Genomic DNA, 19790 nt, shown 5'->3' with positions numbered 1-19790 from the left:
TTTGCTCCATCAAGGTTGCAGATTCTGTATATATACTCACCATGGGTTTATCAAAAGGAATAGAATTTCCTGTCAAAAAGAACATTAAAAGGGCAGAAATGCAGATAGTGAAACAAAGTGTGGAAAGAGCCATGTAAACCACACAAAATGCCAGTTACAGTTTGGGCCAAGAAGTGATGAGCTGATTTCATTTACTGTTGCTGACAGTTCCTTGCAACACAAAAGGCACAAAAAATCAGATATTTATTTCTTTCAAAACACAAACTGCTAACCTGCTCAGCCTTTGCATTTTCACAGACGAAGGTCTCATAAAACATGACAAACTCTGGGGCGTTGTCATTCACATCCAGAACTTTAATAAACACTGGGACTTGGCTACTTTCTTTTGGGTTGTCTGTAATAACACAAAGGGAAGGTATTTTAATATGAGGAGAAAGAGGCTTGTTTGTTGTTGTTTTGCTTTTTCAGGGGAGCGAGACATTTGTGAAGTGAATTCAAGCAATGAGTGATAACATTCTTTTACTGAGAGCAGCAGAAATATACAGGACTGACAATGTACTGTCTGAGGGATAACAGAAGCAGAATAGGCTGGCAGATAAATGGATAGTGTGTTATTTACTGCACCTAAGTGTGACATGGCATACAATCCTGTCCTTCGGAGAATGAGAATGGTTAAGGCTTGGCCTGTCTCCTGTCCTTTTCGGCATCCACTCTTTGAGGTAGCTTGCCTCATTCTTTATAATAATATGACTGGTTCAAATTCCATCTTAAGATTCCCCCCCTTCCTTCCATCTGGTATAGTTCTCTGATATAATGTCACCAGAGAGATCACCACAAATCTGTAGGATTCTTTCCTGTCTTCCCATCATCTATATTACAAGGGCAATTTGGAAATAAACCTCCGTTTGGTTATCAATGAGACACTCACAGATACAGAAATTTTATTATACACATTAGAAAACTACAACATACATTACTTTTCAACATAACCAGCATTCAAATTGAGACACTTGTTATAATGTCTTACAAGTTTTGAAATTCCTTAGAGTTGCTTGGCGCCAGATCTGGGCTACGGGTGTGTGTGTGTGATCAAAAACATCCCAAGGGAACTGCATCAAAAGTTCTTGGGTGCATCTAGTGGTGTGCGGGCGAGCATTATCATGAACCAACACCACACTGGAAGTCAACATGCCCCAACGCATGTTATTGATGGCTCATCTGAGTTTTCATAGCATTTCACAGTAGACTTCTGAACTGATGGTCGAGCCATGCTCCATGAACATCACTAGCAGTACTCCTTTGGAATCTTCACATTTGGTGGGATTTTCTATGGCACCACTTCCGGTGTGGTGTTGGTTCACAATAATACTCGCCTGCACACTGCTAGATGCACCCAAGAACCTTGGAAGCAGTTTAGTTGGGATGTTTTTGATCACCCCCTTCCCCCATCCTATAGCCCAGATTTGGCACCAAGCAACTACTACTAAGGAATTTCAAACCTTGTAAGACATTAGGACACGTGCCTCAGTTTGAATGGCAATTATGTCAAAAAGTAATGTAATGTTGTACTTTTCTAATGTGTATAATAAAAGTTCTGTATCTGTGAATGTCTGTCATTGATAATTAAACGGAGGTTTATTTCCGAATTGTCCTCGTACTTTTATTGCTACTACTACAAATGGAAAACAACAACAACAAAATGGCAATATTAAGAAGAGCCTTTCTTGTAATTCTTGAGATTCTACTGTTTGTATACAGTCATGGCCGAAATTGTTGGCACCCCAGAAATTTTTCCAGAAAATCAAGTATTTCTCACAGAAAAGTATTGCAGGAACACATGTTTTGCTATACACAGGTTTATTCCCTTTGTGTGTATTGGAACACAACAAAAAAAGGGAGGAAAAAAAGCAAATTGGACATAATGTCAAACAAAACTCCAAAAATGGGCCGGACAAAATTATTGGCACCCTTAACTTAATATTTGGTTGCACACCCTTTGGAAAAAATAACTGAAATCAGTCGCTTCCTATAACCATCAATAAGCTTCTTACACCTCTCACCCGGAATTTTGGACCACTCTTCCTTTGCAAACTGCTCCAGGTCTCTCTTATTGGAAGGGCGCCTTTTCCCAACAGCAATTTTAAGATCTCTCCACAGATGTTCAATGGGATTCAGATCTGGACTCATTGCTGGCCACTTCAGAACTCTCCAGCGCTTTCTTCCCATCCATTTCTGGGTGCTTTTTGACGTATGTTTGGGGTCATTGTCCTGCTGGAAGACCCAAGATCTCGGACGCAAACCCAGCTTTCTGGCACTGGGCTCTACAGTGCAACCCAAAATCCTTTGGTAATCCTCAGATTTCATGATGCCTTGCACACATTCAAGGCACCCAGTGCCAGAGGCAGCAAAACAACCCCAAAACATCATTGAACCTCCACCATATTTCACTGTAGGTACTGTGTTCTTTTCTTTGTACACCTCATTTCATTTTCGGTAAACAGTAGAATGATGTGCTTTACCAAAAAGCTCTATCTTGGTCTCATCTGTCCACAAGACATTTTCCCAGAAGGATTTTGGCTTACTCGAGTACATTTTGGCAAACTGTAATCTTGTTTTTTTATGTCTCTGTGTCAGCAGTGGGGTCCTCCTGGGTCTCCTGCCATAGCGTTTCATTTCATTTAAATGTCGACGGATAGTTCACTCTGACACTGATGCTCCCTGAGCCTGCAGGACAGCTTGCATTCCTTTGGAACTTGTTTAGGGCCGCTTATCCACCATCCGGACTATCCTGCGTTGCAAACTTTCATCAATTTTTCTCTTCCATCCACGACTAGGGAGATTCGCTACAGTGCAATGGGTTGCAAACTTCTTGATAATGTTGCACACTGTGGACAAAGGCAAATTTAGATCTCTGGAGATGGACTTGTAACCTTGAGATTGGTGATATTTGTCCACAGTTTTGGTTCTCAAGTCCTCAGACAGTTCTCTTCTCCTCGGTCTGTTGTCCATGCTTAGTGTGGCACACAGACACACAATGCAAAGTCTAAGTGAACTTCTCTCCTTTTTATCTGCTTTCAGGTGTGATTTTTATATTGCCCACACCTGTTACTTGCCCCAGGTGAGTTTCAAGGAGCATTACATGCTTGAAACAATCTTGTTTACCCACAATTTTGAAAGGGTGCCAATAATTTTGTCCGGCCCATTTTTGGAGTTTTGTTTGACATTATGTCCAATTTGCTTTTTTTCCTCCCTTTTTTGTTGTGTTCCAATACACACAAAGGGAATAAACCTGTGTATAGCAAAACATGTGTTCCTGCAATACTTTTCTGTGAGAAATACTTGATTTTCTGGAAAAATTTCTGGGGTGCCAACAATTTCGGCCATGACTGTATATGTGATTGATTAATATAAACAGATAAAATGGGAATGTGACTCAGTGATCACCAAGGATTTAAGGAAAGGGGCCAAGTGGGGGAGGATTTACTATTAGAATTTTCATTTTGATTTGAGTAAAATTGAAAGACAAACTTTACCTGTTTATACTTCTTATCTGTGCTAACATAAACAGAAATCTGACATGCTGTTGCTTGCAACTCTTTTTCCAAGGATGAACTTCAAAGGAAACATTGATATAATATTCACTTTATAGTGGGCAGCTTAATCTTTTCTCTTCATCATATGCAATATGAAATGCTTTAGTCCACTTTACCACTATGAAATTTTAACTTTTCATTTTCATATCAGTATTGTTCATTTTTAGTCTAGGCCTTAGACAGAACCTATGTGTATCTTAACAGAAGTTCTGTTGGAAATAAGTTTTCCTGGAAGCCACAGTGCCTCTTAAAGGCAAATTTCCTAATTTTAGCTCCATTTTTCCATTCACCTTAGCAATAGCAATAGTGCTTACACTTATATACTTCATAATGCTTTACAGCCCTCTCTCCAACAATCTGGCTCATCATTTTTACCAACCTTGGAAGGATGGAAGGTTGAGTCAACCTTGAGCTGATCAGGATCGAACTCTTGGCTATGGGCAGAGTTAGCTGCAATACAGCATTCTAACTACTGCACCACCACGACTCTTGTCCCAATTCCCATTTTTAATAAATAAATTTGAATATGACATCTAGTACTCTGTAGACATTTTCTATTGCGATTCCTAGCAATTTCACCTAAAATGTAGAAATACCTATTGCATGGAGTTCAATTATCATACTGGCTTAATGTTTTATTATGAACTTATAAATGATAACGATCATATTCTGCATGTTTCAGTTAGTAATGTAACCTTACAGAGAAATACATAGTAAGAGCAGGCATCTGAGAAAGAAAAAGGGATTTTGTGGAGAAAAGAAATATGGTGGAGTTTACTCTTTACTACTCATATTAGTAATCACAGTGGATTTTATTAGTATTGCTATGTATGATTATTGTTATCTGTAAGTGTTGAATATCTTTTATGTGTAGTTACCTTTAATGGGCATACCATATCTGAGCTATAAAATCTGGGGGGAAGGGCAACAGTAGGAAAGATGGATGGAGGGAGGGAGGGAGGGAGGGAGGGAGGGAGGGAGGGAGGGAGAGAGAGAGAGAGAGAGAGAGAGAGAGAGAGAGAGAGAGAGAGAGAGAGAGAGAGAGAGAGACATTTTTTGTTTACTGCTATTTCATCATCCTCTAGAATTTTGTAGCCCAGATATAGTAGCTTTATGTTATATAAGAAAAAGAAGATGGCTTATATTGCTTCAATACCACATTTATCTCCATTTGTTCAGATACTATGAACCATGGAAACTTATAATTGTGCAGTAATGAATATGTTATTCTTTAATATACTACAAGACACTGGGTTGCTTTTCATCCAATGTACTCTTCAATATCTTCAAAGATGATTTAGATGAGGGAATAGAAGGGGAACTAATCAAATTTGCAGATGACACTAAGCTGGCAGGAATAGCCAATACCCCAGAAGACAAGCTCTGGATTCAAAAAGATATTGACAGATTGTAACAATGGGCCCTATACAACAACATGAAATTTAACATGGAGAAAAGCAAGGTTTTATACCTAGCCAGGAAAAAACCAAAGGTAAACAAGTATAGATTAGGTGAAAGTGAGCTCAAAAACAGTAACTGTGAGAGGGACCTTGGAGTCCTAGTGGACGATCACTTAAACCTGAGCTAGCAGTGTGCAGCAGCAGCAGCCAAAAAAAAAGCTAATACAATCTTGGTTGTATAAACAGAGGCATAGAATTAAAATCATGTGAAGTATTAGTACCGCTTTATAAATCCTTAGTAAGACCACATCTAGAATACTGCATCTAGTTTTGGTCATCACGTTACAAAAAAGATGTTGATGCTTTGGAAAAAGTGCAAGGAAGAGCAACTAAGATGATTAAGGGCCTGGAGATAAAAACATATGAAGAATGGTTGCAGGAATTGGATTTAGCCAGGCTACAGAAAAGAAGGACTAGGGGCAACATAATAGCAGCATTCCAGTATTTGAGGAGCTGCCACAAAGAAAAGGAGGTCAACTTATTTTCCAAAGCACCAGAAGGCAAGACAAGAAACAAGGGGTGGAAACTAATCAAGGAGAGAAGCAACCTGGAATTAAGGAGAAACCTCCTAACAGTGAGGACAATTAACCAGTGGAACAGCTTGCCTCCAGAAGTTGTAGGTGCTTCATCACTGGAGGTTTTAAAGAAAAGATTGGACAGCCACCTATCTGAAATGGTATAGGTTTCCTGTCTGAGCAGGGGATTGGACTAGAAGACCTTCAAGGTCCCTTCCAGCTCTATTCAGATTGATTGAATTGCTCCTTCCTCCATCTCCTCCGCTTGGACAAAACTGGACTTGGTGAAGGATGATACATGTGGCTGACATTTTCAAAGACGACAAAACATACATTTTGATTTCACTGCAATCTAAATGCCCTGAGGCTAGCTCTTGAAGCATATCTACTTGAAAGTTAGTCCCATCAACAACAACTTTTGCATAAATTGGGTTTAAGAGAGATGAGCTGGTTTTTCAGTTCTCCTAATTAATTCTGATCCTAATTAAATTAACAGGGTTTTGGCAGAAATAATGTTATTCTTTCATTTTGGTCAGTGCTATAAGACTGAAATTCCCAGGAATGAAAAACATACAGGATTTGCATTCTCCTCCTTGACATTATATATTTGTATGTTTTTAATCTATAACTTTTCTTTTTGCAAATCAGCAACTCCTCACTGATAGTCAATGACCAGAAAAATTCTTCTAGCTTGTTTGATATGAAATGAGGGACCTGCCTATTTTTTTTTTTTCTGTTTAGACGTTCGGTTGCCTCTTCATAAACTATAGCCAAGGGAAAGATGAGAAAAAATACAGAAACTTTGTTAGCTTTATGCCTTTAAATAACAGCAAGCAACCAAAGGATATGCACCTGACTTCCTTTCAGCCACGCTTGGCTAGAAGGCTGCGTTTGTTAGAGCAATGCTGCTTTTGTGTGTGTGTGCGTTTGTGTGTTTTTACAGACAACTTACTGATTTCAGCAGCTATTACTGTAATGTTATGCCACAATAACATTTCTCGGTCGAGAGGTTTGGAAGTAAATATTGATCCATTTCCAGAATCAATGTTGAATATTCTGTCCATATCAGTATGCCGGTCCACAGAATATCTACAAATAAGACAGATAAGAAATGAGATGCATTTCCATTTCATACTTCTTTTTCAATTCCCATTGCTTTCTAAACCTTGGTAGGGAAATCCAATAAACCTGATCTATTTTTCAGCTTAATCCTGTATCCAAAGTCTCATTCTAATTCCTATTCTGTTGGCTTTTGAAAAATGTATTGGAACACAAATATTTAGTCTGTTTATATACTGTTTTGTCTCTAGCGGTCAATAAGCTAAAAAGTGCAGACTTATGCTACTAGAGCTGCATTCCATTGTAAAAGACTTGTTTTTTTTAACACACACAATTGCAGCTCATGTCACTGAATACAAAGCCATGCTTCCCATATGTATCACATGATCAAGCGTAATACAGAGATACATAATGTGTTTAGGGCAGGGGCAGATGTGTGACACTGCAGCTGGAAGGGATCTTTTTTCTTAAAAAAGGAGCAGCCTATCTATGTACGCCTGCACATTGTGTTTGGATTGAAATGTAACCTCTCCCTTCAAAAATTAGTTGCCTGACATGTTATTTAAAAAACACAGAAATGAAGGATAACCACTAATTCCTGGCTTCCTAGGTCCAGGATAAATTGAAAGGAAAGTTCACATGGTTATTGCTTTGAAAACTCTCCAATTGATACGAATTACAGATCATACAGTGATTGTATATCTATGGCAATACCAATTACAATAAATTACAACTGTTTTGAATTTCATTAGGATGTAATTGCAGAAAGAGTGTGTGTGCATAACAGGTGATGAATCTGTAATGCAAATGTGCCAGACATTGCAGTAATAGGGAACATACCAGGTCTGTTTGATGTTTCAGGAGCCCTTATTCCATATGTTATTCCAGAAATTATTACAAAGTCAGCTTAATTGCCACCAACAATCTGGGTCCTCATTTTACCTACCTCGGAAGGATGGAAGGCTGAGTCAACCTTGAGCCTGGTGGGATGCGAACCTGCACTAATTGCAGGCAGCTGGTGTTACTTAAGGAGGCATTAGCCCACTGCTCCACCAATGAGCTTCAGGGCTCATTCATTCATTCATTCATTCATTTATTCATTCATGCCATGATGCACTAATTAAGTCTCAAGGACAGGAATAGCCAATGCCATTCTCAACCAGCCCTCAAGCCCATCATGAAGACTTTTACCCATCTTGCTCCAGATTAAAAGCAGTACAGGTAGTCCTTGACTTACAACAGTTCACTTAGTGACCATTTGAAATTACAGCGGCACTGAAAAAAGTGACTTACAACCATTTTCCACACCTACGACCATTGCAGCATCCCCATGATCACATGATCAAAATTCAGATTTGTGGCAACTGACCCATATTTATGACAAATGAAGTCTCCTGGGGTCATGTGATCTGCTTTTGCGACCTTCTGACAAGCAAAGTCAATGGGGAAGCCAGATTCACTTAACAACCGTGCTACTAACTTAACCATTGCAGTGTTTCACTTAACAACTGTGGCAACAGAGGCCATAAAATGGGGCAAAACTCACTGAACAACAAATGTCTCACTTAACGGAAATTTTGGGCTCAAATGTGGTTGTAAATGAAGGATTACCCTGTATTTTGTGACTGTCAGCATAAGTAGTGCTTGTTGTGCTTCATTTGCCTTCTCAGTTGCAATACCTGCCCTAAGGAATAGTCTGCCCCCTGAGATTCAGAGAGCTTTTACCCTGTTAGCTTTTTGGAAGGAAGTCCTAAGCTTGTCTCCGGGGTTCTAAGGTCAGGATGTTCATGGAAACCATTGTGTATATTTTTACAATTTGTTATGGAAGAATTTTGCCTGCAGCCCTAACTGCTTTGCATTCTATTGTATTTATTTCATTTTGCTGCATTTAATATTTTATGCATTGCTACTTGCTCAGGGTCACTAGTTTGACGTGTGTGGCTTTATAAAGCAGTCTGCAGCTGAGTCCCTACTGGTCTCACCTTCTTTCACACAGTTAATCTTACAGTATGGCAGCCATATCAGAGAGCCATTTCTGTTGAACAGAGATTCTAATAATCGGTGCTGTGACAAGACCAGCTCTAAAAAAAAAAGAAGTGGGTGGGAATTAAAGCTTAGCTATGCATTATGTTAACCAAATTACTAAGAGTCACGTGGTAGGTGCATGAAAATTGAATGCAGAAGACGTTTGATAGTATGGAGTCCTTGGTGCTCTCTGAGCTTGATTATCTGCTTGCAGATGTTTCATTAGCAATAGCAACAATACTTACACTTATATACTGCTTCATAGTGCTTTACAGCCCTTTCTAAGCAGTTTACAGAGTCAGCATATTGCCCCCCCAACAAACTGGGTCCTCATTTTACCAACCTTGGAAGGATGGAAGGCTGAGTCAACCTTGAGCCAGTGAGAATCAAACTGCTGGCAGTCGGCAGAATTAGCCTGCAATACTGCATTCTAACTACTGCACCACCACAGCTCTTCATTATCTAACTAGGTGACAAGATCAGTGGTACTGAGTGTGGGGTTTGCTCCGGTTTATATACAGAGCCTTGCCCTGCCTATGTTGGTGTGCGTTTCATTTTCTCTCGATAGTTCCTTGATTTGGCATTGTTTTCTGATTGTTTGCTTAGCTATTATTGTCTCCAGCTGGTTATTTTTTTTAATTGTCTGTTCTGAATGGTGCCTAAATGTGAATTAACCCTATGTGTGTATTGATGATTGATTTGTCTGAATGCCAAGCTTCCAGGAATTCCCTAGCATTTTTGAATTATCTTGGTCTAGGCTGCTCACAGGTATATTGCAGGATGATCACAGGTAAAAAACAATTGCTAACAGTTGCCAAAAAATAACAATAATAATAAAATGCTAGGAAGTGAAAAAAAACAACTAAGAACAAAAATCACCAGAACATATCCTTTCCAGCACCTACATCCAGATACTGAAGGATTAACAATCAAGCAGAAAATAATACCTTTAATCAAGAAATTATCAAAGGAAAAACCACGCCTTCACGCCACAGTAGGGATCTCACCCCATATTTCAGACAACCATTTGTCTAAGATGGTTTAGGGTCAAGCAGGAGGTTGGACTAGAAAACCTCCAAGGTCCCTTCCAACCCTATTATTCTATGTTCTATTTTACTCACACTGATGATGTTAACTAGTCAGATAATGAAACATCTGCAAGCAAACTCAGAGAGCATCAAGGATACCACAGTTCAATCCTGAGCTACCTACATTCTCTTCTATTGAAAGTTTGATATGTACGTGTTTTTTGTCTGGTAAAAAAGCATTATATGGCAATGGAGCAGTGGTGGGATTCAAATATGTGAACGACCGGTTCTCTGTGTGGATGCCACTTCTGGAAGTCCATTCTGGGCCTGGGCAACAAAAAATTAGCTAACGGTTCTGCCGAAGTGGTGCGAACCGGCTGAATCCCACCACTGCAATGGAGGATTTTTCTATTGATGTGCGAAAGATTGGTTCTTTAATAAGATCATACATAGCTAAGGGAAAGTTTAAACTTCTTTATGCTATGATTCCACTGATGATCTTTCCCATGCCTTGTATTTAATTGAAAAAAAATTGGGATTTAATTCCTAATCAAGTGATTTAACATAATAAGTGGCTAAGCCTTTAAGTGTGACTCTGTTGAAGCAGTAGGAACATAAGATCTACCTCTCAGAAAAATTAGGCAAAAAAAGCAGAAAGCTTATCTCTCATCTTGCCTAGGAACCAATCAATAATAGGAAAGGTCCTATCTTATTTTTCCCCCATGCTCCCTTTTCTTTTATATTAATGCTGATGATTAAAATAAACCATCACAAGGCACAGAATTAAAGACTTAGAATACTATAGAAAAACAGCGGTCTGAGAAAATATTAATTTTGTATTTTTTTAACATTAAGAGATGGAAGAGGCAAGAGCAGAAAGAGGAGAGGAGGCAAGGTTGTGGTGCAGGAATACAAGCTAATTTGAGGGCTAATCCACAAGGAGCTCTGTTTCCATCTGTCCTGTTTGCCATGGTTAGCTCCCTAGAGACTAAAATGGACGTTCTGAAACTTGAGCTGGCCACAAACAAGGAATGTATATCGGAGGTGATGACCCTCTGAGAGCTGTATGCAATGAAATTTCATTTTGATGTAAGCCAATTGGTATATATTCAAAGTGACAATAAAGTTGTTGTTATTATTATTATTAAAAGCAGATTTACAATAATTAAATATATATTCCAACTATATTGTATATCTTGATCTAGACCAGCAGTCCCCAACCTTTTGGGCACCAGGGACTAGTCCCATGGAGAGAGGCTTTTCTGCAGACCGGATGGGACCTGGTTTCATGTGCTGTCTGCATCCCACAGAATGGGACTTTGCTTTTTTGTGGGGTTTAGTTTCTGGCATGTTGAGGTTTGGTGCCGGAGCTTGGACTGGGGTTTGGGGACCCCTGATCTAGAGGATACATTTGATCAGCTCTCCTGTCACTAATTTCATTCTGTTTAAAGAATGCTAGGTCTCTTTATGTCAAAGACTGCTAATTTGGTTGAGCCACTGATGACTATGACTGAAAAGATCATAGCCTATTAAGAATGAAGCTGACAACATCAAACTTGTTTGTACATTTTACAAATTATTAGGTGTGTCTGTCAGACTGTAGAATTTTATTCTTTTTAAATCCTGGTAAATGGTTAAATTGGAAGATATAATTTGTAATTGCTCAAAGCTTTGCTGTACTTGGAGTGCACAGACAAGACAAATGATCGTCAAATGTTGAGACAGCATCTGGTCAGTAAATTTCAGGAACAGCCATTAATTTATTTGCTGATTGTCATCTTCTTACCCTTGTTTCAGTGTTTCAATTACATTTTTTTCACAATGTTGGAGAGACATTTTTTTGATCACGTCTGAAGAGCTAAAATTCACCTGAGCTGTGTTCTCATCTTCACGTTTTTATTCTGATTGAGATTTTCTTTCAGGCATGGATTCCATTGTAAATGACTATGCCAAAGTTCACACCTCATTCGGAACTGTGACTGGTTTAACGTTGGCTTTGATTTTGGCCAAAAATATGTGGAACAACATTTTTCCTGTCATGAGATTGACTCCCACCCTATTCATTTTTTTTTTGGAAAATAGAAACATTGTAAATAGACTAGTAATTAAAGTGACTTTTCTGCTATGGTTCAGAAGTTGTAGCTACTTCTCAAGGTATCATTGTTTTGGTTCACTTATACTTTATGACAGTTTTTAAAGTATTTTTTTCCTTCCTTTTTAAATACATCTGAGTCTTACTGGATCGAACAGCTATAGCTAGCAAGCAGATTTTAAAAAAAATAGACTGAAGTGGATTGAAGCCTGAATCATACTTTTGTTCCATCCATCATTATTGTGTTATGTGTATTGTACTAAGTCACAGGTATGCAACCCACGGCTCCGGAGCCGCATGCGGCTCTTTCAGCCATCTCTTGCGGCTCCCAGTCCTCTGCCATGTGCAGTCCCCCCCCCCAAAAAAAAGTGGGACTAAAAAAGTTCAACCAATCAATTCAAATATGCAGGGTAGGTGCATATCTCGCCTTGGCTCCACTCTTCAGTCAAACCCTGTTCTGCACATGCACACATGTACGCGCATGTGCACACATTTTTTGCGGCTCCCAGTTTTTCCTTTTGTGAGGCAACAGGTTCTGAGTGGCTCTTTCACTGTTTCAGGTTGCTGACCCCTGTACTAAGTCCATGCTTAGTAACCACAATTGAGACCGGCAACTCGGTCACTAAGCCCCATGGTCACTAAGTGGAAAATTGCACAACAATGATGGACTTATATCATCACTTCTCATTCAGTCCTTAAGGAAACCTCAGGAAATCATGACATATGATTTTACAGGTAGTCCTCAGTAAGTGACTGTTCAAAGTTACAATGGCACTGAAAAAAATGACTTATGACCATTTTTCATACTTATGACCGTTGCAGCATATCCATGAACACGTGATTTGCATCCAGACACTTATTTATTTATTTATTTTATTTTAATTCCATTTATATCCCGCCCTTCTCCGAAGACTCAGGGCGGCTTACAAGCTTAGCAGTAGCCTTCATTCTATGTATATGCCTGCTTATTAGGGCTTTCACACACACCCCAAGCGGCATTATTACAAAGTCAGCTTAATTGCCCCCAACAATCTGGGTCCTCATTTTACCTACCTCGGAAGGATGGAAGGCTGAGTCAACCTTGAGCCTGGTGGGATGCGAACCTGCACTAATTGCAGGCAGCTGGTGTTACTTAAGGAGGCATTAGCCCACTGCTCCACCAAGGCTCTTGATAACTGGTTCATATTGTTGCTGTGATTGTTGCTGTGTCCTTTTGTGATCCCCTTTTGCGACCTGACAATGTCAATAGGGAAACCAGATTCACTTAACAACCGGGTTACTAACTTAACCACTGCAGTGATTCACCTAACAAATGTGTCAAGAAAAGGTCATAAAATAGGACAAAACTAGCTTAACAAATTTCTCACTTAGCAACATAAATTCTGGGCTCATTTGTGGCCATGAATTGACGATTACCTGCATCTCCATTTTCTCCATTAATTCTGCTTGTTGCAAGCTGCTTATGATTGGGATGCTGCAGCAGTTGTCAATGCAACGACTGGCCACACAGCTGTTTATTTTTAATACTGTCATAACTCTGAACAGTCACTAAGCAATCGGTAAGCAAGAGCTACCTGTATGTCCCTTACATATAGTTGCATTGCTCTGTTTATTCAAGCTCGGATTGGTGCATCACCCCTGCATTCTATGAACTCCTTGTGAAACGAAGTAAATTGTTGTCATTCAGTGCTTTTCCTTCATAGCAATGCTCCTTGAGCCAAAGGACAAGGACCTCATTCCAGCTAGGACTAGAAACTGTCGCTTCTAATAGTACATCATGCTACTATGCCCACAAAAACATCCAGCCGCCAAGTAGATGGGGGAGAAGCAACTAAAATGCTATTCTATTGACAAACTTACATGCCACTCAAATCTGTTCATGCCAAAGGCAGGTTTTTACAAATCTGGTTCCTTGGAGATCTTCTCTTAATTGCTTTCTTAAATACAGCATCCTCGAGTTTAATGCAACTCCAAGTTGAATAGATTTCTGGGTCGACAAGACGTCTATATGAGAGGGGTTCCCCCCCCTTTCTCACTAAGCATTTTCATAATGCCATTATGAAATATTCTTTAATGGGAGAGCAAAGGACTTTCAAACTGACAGTGCTCCATGATTAGGTTTTTCTTTTTAAAGCCACGGTTAAGAAGGGAAAAATTGAGGGTTTTCAATGTAACACCCATCATCTGAAGGTTTTATTCCTAACTGTCAAAGGAAGCTGACAAATAAGTGACAAGTAGTACATATAATGGTCTAATTGCCTCTTCCCTCAAGCTGAGAGGAAAGGTTAGAGCTAGCATTTACACTTGAAATAGGGTATGCACTGGTGATGGTGGTGGGTATGGAAGTATTGTTAGCACAGAGCAGCCGTTATAGATCTTGGAAGGTACAAAATAACATTGTACAAAAAGGTCCTTTTACATCACATTTTACTACAGGCATGCAGCTTGCGTGGAAGCACAGCCCTCTTCCTTCATTACTCTTCTAGCATATTTTTTCTTTGTTTGTCCCTAACTTCATTTGTTTTGCCCGAGTGTTTTTTATACATAGCCTTCCATTTTCATCCTTCTCTTTTTAATGACCTCCATGGCATCTCTCTTTTCACTTTTTAATTCCACTTGTTGCCCACAGCCAGGAGATTCTTTCATTATGCAATACCTTAATGACATTCACATAATTTTATTGGGCAGAGGGAAATCCAAACATAATATTCCTTCATGATTTTTCCATGGTTTTCCACCACCCGCCATTCCTCTTTCCAATTTTATTAAGGAAAGGATAACTATCCATCTAGCTAGCCATCTCCAACTAGGTAGCTCTCATAAATGTTGGACTATAATTTCCATTTTTCTCAGCCACCATGCACAATGTTGTGTATGTGCATATTGAGAGGAAATTATAGAGGGAGTCCACGACTTACAACAGTTCACTTACTGACTGTTCAAAGTTACAACAGCACTGAAAAAAAGTGACTGATGACCCTTTTCCACACTTACGACCATTGCAGCATCCCCATGGTCACATGATCAAAATTTAGATGCTTGGCAACTGCCCCATATTTATGATGGTTGCAGTGTCCCAGGCTCATGCAATCCCCTTTTTGTGACCTTCTGATAAGTAAAGACAATGGGGAAATCGGATTCACTTAACAACTGTGTTGCTAACTTAACAACTGCATTGATTCACTTAACAACTGTGGCAAGAAAGGTCGTAAAATGAGGCAAAATTCTCTTAACAACTGTCTCACTTAGCAACCAAAATTTTGGGCTCAATTGTGGCCGTAAGTTGAGGGCTACCTGTAATTAAATTTCTTGCTTACTGCCCAAGATCACAGTGTAAAGATGGTAACCCACAGAAGCTGTGGAAGGAAGGAAGGAAGGAAGGAAGGAAGGAAGGAAGGAAGGAAGGAAGGAAGGAAGGAAGGAAGGAAGGGTGGAAGGGAGGGTAGGGTAGAAGGGAGGGAAGGGTGGAAGGAAGGAGGAAAGCTCTTTTACCATACCATAGAATGATTTTAGTGTTTTGCCTCACTTTGTATTCCCCACATATATTGAAACGGGGAGGGGGAATCCAGTTCACTTTTCGTATATCTACTAAATCATTTTACCAAAGCACCTGTGTACATTGGCACATGCTTTCAGGTCCCCCTTTATTACAATAAGATTTTCTCATCAGGTTTGTATACTGTTGCCTTCTAAACTGACTCTTGTCAGTTGGGTACCTCTGGTCTGTTATGCTTACTTGATGGGGTTCTTTGCACTGTCAGGATCCCGTGCCGTGACACCACCTATGACGGTGTTTATTGGGATATCTTCCTTTGCTTCTAATATATAAGCTGGTCTGCTGAAGACTGGAGGTTCATCTACATCCTCTACTTGAATTCTGACAGTAGTAATGTCCTTGAAGGGTCCCAGATAGAGGAATCTGGGATCTACATGAGGATTGCTAGCTTCCACTTTCAGAGTAAACTGTCTCCGCTTTTCAAAATCCAAAGCCTGAGAAGAGAAAATATATAGATATAGATATATGTTATGAAGAAATTTGCCAAAGCATCCAGAAAGACCTGTTAATTAGAGAAACCTCGAGCTGCAATGAATGAGCTTATGTTGTATAATTTAAAGTCAAGCTTCACAATCCAATTCAGAATGAACATCCCTTGAATACAACGGAAAACATAAATGTTTGTTTTGACTATAGTCAAAGAAGACTTTAATGACCCATTCCCTAACAACCATCTCTTTGTCAGTATAAACTGATGGATGTGCAGTCTAAAGGCTCAATTTGGAAATAAAAAAGATGTCTAAGGCTAATCAGACTGAAATAATTTACTTTTGTAATCACTAGCAAGCAGTATAAAGGTGTAATTGAACACCTGATGGGCCTTGCTGCGTGGTTGATTATTTCCATTCTATTCAGTATCTCATGAATTGTGTAAGTATATGCAAAATGCCTACAATATATCTGTAATTCTCCCCCTCTGAGAACTCTGATTTATGATAAACTTTGATTTGAGGTTTGTCCCACTCTAGACGAGCAAAAATATTTAATTATTAAAATATCTTACTGTATTAAGATTTTGAAACAAAAATGGTTGATTACTCATAACAACTATAATCTGTGGTGAAAATTTTTGGCATCCAGAATCTGGTACTAAACATTGCTGGGATATGATACAAAATAGTGAGAGGTTCGGCTTCTTATTGGAAGCACAAATAATATTTCACTTTTAGCAAGGTGTTAATGGCATCAGCTTTGTTTAAGTCAACAGAATGATGTTGACACACTTAATTTACAGGATGTCAGGTGTATATACTGGCAGGAGTTCAAATTGACACTTTCCCATCTTTACTGAAATGAACATTCCCAAATAGGTTTGCGAAGCTCTGTCAGCTTCCTTGCCATAACAGAACATCTTCTCACAAATGAGAAAATACAGTGTTCATTTGGAATTGCCCTTTCTTTTCCTTAAAAGCACATGCCCCCCAAATAGTACACTGGGAATGCAACTGAGTGCGATATGTGCAGTCAGAAGCAATCAAGTGTAATATTTAGTAAATTGGTGCAGCAGAAATGCTATCAGCAAACAAAATGATAACCATCTTGGTTTTCTTTTACTCGATTGCTTACTAACAAGTGCTGATGATGAATTAATGATTCTATTTAAGTAGCTGAAGAAATTTGCCGTAATGGCTTTTGCTGTCCACAAGATTATTGTGCATCAACCTTAATGGCATCTACTTGGTTTGCCCATGACCCATATACTTGATGGTAGATAATCATTATAGTGCCATCAGTGAAAAGCACTATTTCAAGTTTTATACTTGGATAGTATAAGAGAATCAAAGTAGAAAATTAGGAGCCAAGGAGGTTGCCATGTAAGTTTCAGCTGATTTTAGTAAACAGATGTGTTACAGGCAAACTTTTTATGATTAAAGATTTTTAATGTTTCTCATCATAATATATGTAGCTCAGGATTGAAATGAGGGATCCTTGGTGCTCTCTGAGCTTAATTGTTTTCTTGCAGACATTCATTACCCAAACTAGGTAACATCATCAGTTTTCCTTGGCTCATTCTGACTCATCCAAGTATCCTAAAGCACGGTCGCATGTCATTTGTAAACAAGCACAAGAATTGTCCTGCATATAGTAGCAATTGTATAAAACTTTTATTTTCAGAGGATAATATTTACCACCTTATGTCTTCTCTTGTGAGTGGTATTTTGCTTAATTATGTTAAGCATTCGGATACATGAACTTTTTTTTTTTTACTCTTTTAGTAATCCTTATGGTAGCCATGAGAGGGACATCATTATTGATCCTAAACACTGCTTGTTCAGTTTGTTATCCTGTTCAACTTGCTTCTTTGTTGGCTGAAAGGCTACTTTTAAATATGCTTGTCTGTTTGTTCTAGGGTTTGAAAAAGGTTGGTAAAAATGCATGCTAACAAATCACCCTGTGACTCTGAATCTCTTCTTATCAGGCACCAACACTGGAAAGCCTTTTTCTATCAGCCACAAACACTTGTGAGCCTTTTTCAGTTTTTAGCCTGAGACCTCTGAAATGCCCAGGCGTGTGGAGAATATTTATTATTTATTTGTTAAATTTATTGGCCTCCCATCTCGCCGTGGGGCTGCTCTGAACAGCTTACAACAGTTAAAGCAGAAAAGAAAAATGCTTAAAAAAATGTGAGCATAACAAAAGCAAAGCAATGAAACAATGAAAATCGATAATGAAAGTACCAAAATATGAATGAAAAGATAGGTGGGGGGAATGGGGTGTACATAAGCATCCATTGCTCAGTTCTTACCCTTGGTATCCAACTATTTTTTATCTTGATTGAAGAAGGGTAAGGGTTAAGGTTAGGGAATAAGAATAAGGCTGTGGAAATAGTTATTTATTTAAGGCTACATATCTCCATGGCAAGCAAATGTATTGCACAATATATCCTTGATGCCCTACTTCTTGCAGTATCAGCTGTCACCAATCATTTATGTTGCCATCATTTTGACAGTCTACTGTAGTAACTAATGTAATAAACAAACAATAAATGCATATCTTTTGCATGGGGCTAGCTCTGAAGTTTAATAGAAAACTGAAATTGGTGCAGAACGCAGCTATTGTCTACTGGTAGCCATAGGCATAGTACGGGTATAGTTAAGTAGCTCCTATATTGTGGGCACTGTCTGGACTTCCACTCAGTTTCTGATTTCCATTGAAAGTGTTGGCTTTATCCTTTACAGCCCTACATGGCTTGACTCCTTCGTATCTATCTGTGCTTTCTCAGTCCAGTATGCTGTTCCCAATTGGAGATGTCTCTGGTATACAGATGGGGGGGGGGTCAAAGGCAATGGTTCTTGGTGCGGATGTTGAATTTGTGTGGAGAAGTCAAACTTGCACTGATCCCTGTACTTTGGTGTTAACCCAGTGAAGACTAGACTATTCCCCAGGGTATTTGAGGGCTGACAACCAGGTTTGAGAGGGTATCTATGTGACTACATGGCTTTATCATTTGCTTTTATCAATGTAATGTTTTTACTATGTTTTGGTTTTGTATTTTATTAGTTTATTGTTGCTTCATTATAGTAAACTACTGTGCAGCCCGAGATTCAATGGATTACAAATCTAATAAATCAATGGCACATGTGTCTTCTTGGCACTTCTTGGATACCAAGGCCATCAACTTAGACAGCGAGGACTTTAAAGTAAACAACACTTTGTACCTAATGAAGGCAAATATGCATGTCCCAGGATAATGTTTCAGTATCCAATCACCACAGGATAACCGTCCCAGGTTGGTTCCTGTGACATTTTGTACCATCTAAAAAATTGGATGTACCTTTGGATTTGGCTCTACTTTCATTCCAGGGTAATTAAATGATTCTGCCCCCCCCTGCCATTTATGAACCCTATAAATGTATATGCATATGATTCAAATCATTAACCATAATTCATAGTTTGCTCAGGGCCTCTGGCACACAAGCAAGCATATTCCACATTTAGCTTTCACCAGAACAGTTACTGCAGATGAAGCACAAATGGAAGTTTAGAAATCCACAGGGCTGAGGATTTCAATGCTAGAATGGATTCTGAAGAGTCTCCATTGGGTACATTCAAGAGATGATAGGGCAGTGTGGAAATATACCAGCCCAAATTAATTTTGTTGCATCTCTCTGGGCCTTAAAGTTAACTGCCACAATAGAGGTACTCGGAAAAATATGTCAGAGAAATTTCATGGCCTTTAGCAGGAAGGGAGTTACATAATCCTTTTTTTTAAAACCAGGCAAGACATGGCTTATTATCTATTAATTTTCTTATAACATGGGTTCATTTAGATTACAATTTTTATAGCTCACCCCAATCAAAAGACTTTAGACAAGTCACAATAGAGTAAAACATATATAAAAAGCTAAATCAATTAGGATAGACCAGATCGCCCAGGACAGATGCCAGTAATATTCAATTAAGATTGAAAGGTTGCTGAAATTATAAATATAATGCTAATCTGGTCTTTCTAGTCAACTCT

At 38.9% G+C, this 19790-nt stretch overlaps 1 protein-coding gene across 1 annotated transcript in view; it reads right to left on the bottom strand.

Annotated features, from left to right (window-relative positions):
- The window catches only part of LOC310639207 (cadherin-6), a gene marked incomplete at both ends in the record, with an annotated part of 79670 nt that overhangs the window by 6116 nt on the left and 53764 nt on the right, over window positions 1–19790 (bottom strand). Inside the window, 3 exons of the mRNA XM_083360712.1 lie at window positions 273–394; window positions 6521–6657; window positions 15509–15762. Of these exons, the coding sequence (XP_083216838.1) occupies window positions 273–394; window positions 6521–6657; window positions 15509–15762 (513 nt within the window). The remainder of the gene's footprint in view (window positions 1–272; window positions 395–6520; window positions 6658–15508; window positions 15763–19790) is intronic.

The sequence above is a fragment of the Vipera ursinii genome, assembly GCF_947247035.1.
Source record: "Vipera ursinii genome assembly, chromosome: 3".
Taxonomy (NCBI): domain Eukaryota; kingdom Metazoa; phylum Chordata; class Lepidosauria; order Squamata; family Viperidae; genus Vipera; species Vipera ursinii.
The sequence above is the reverse complement of the archived record's forward strand: the minus strand, read 5'-3'. Positions and strand labels throughout refer to the sequence as shown.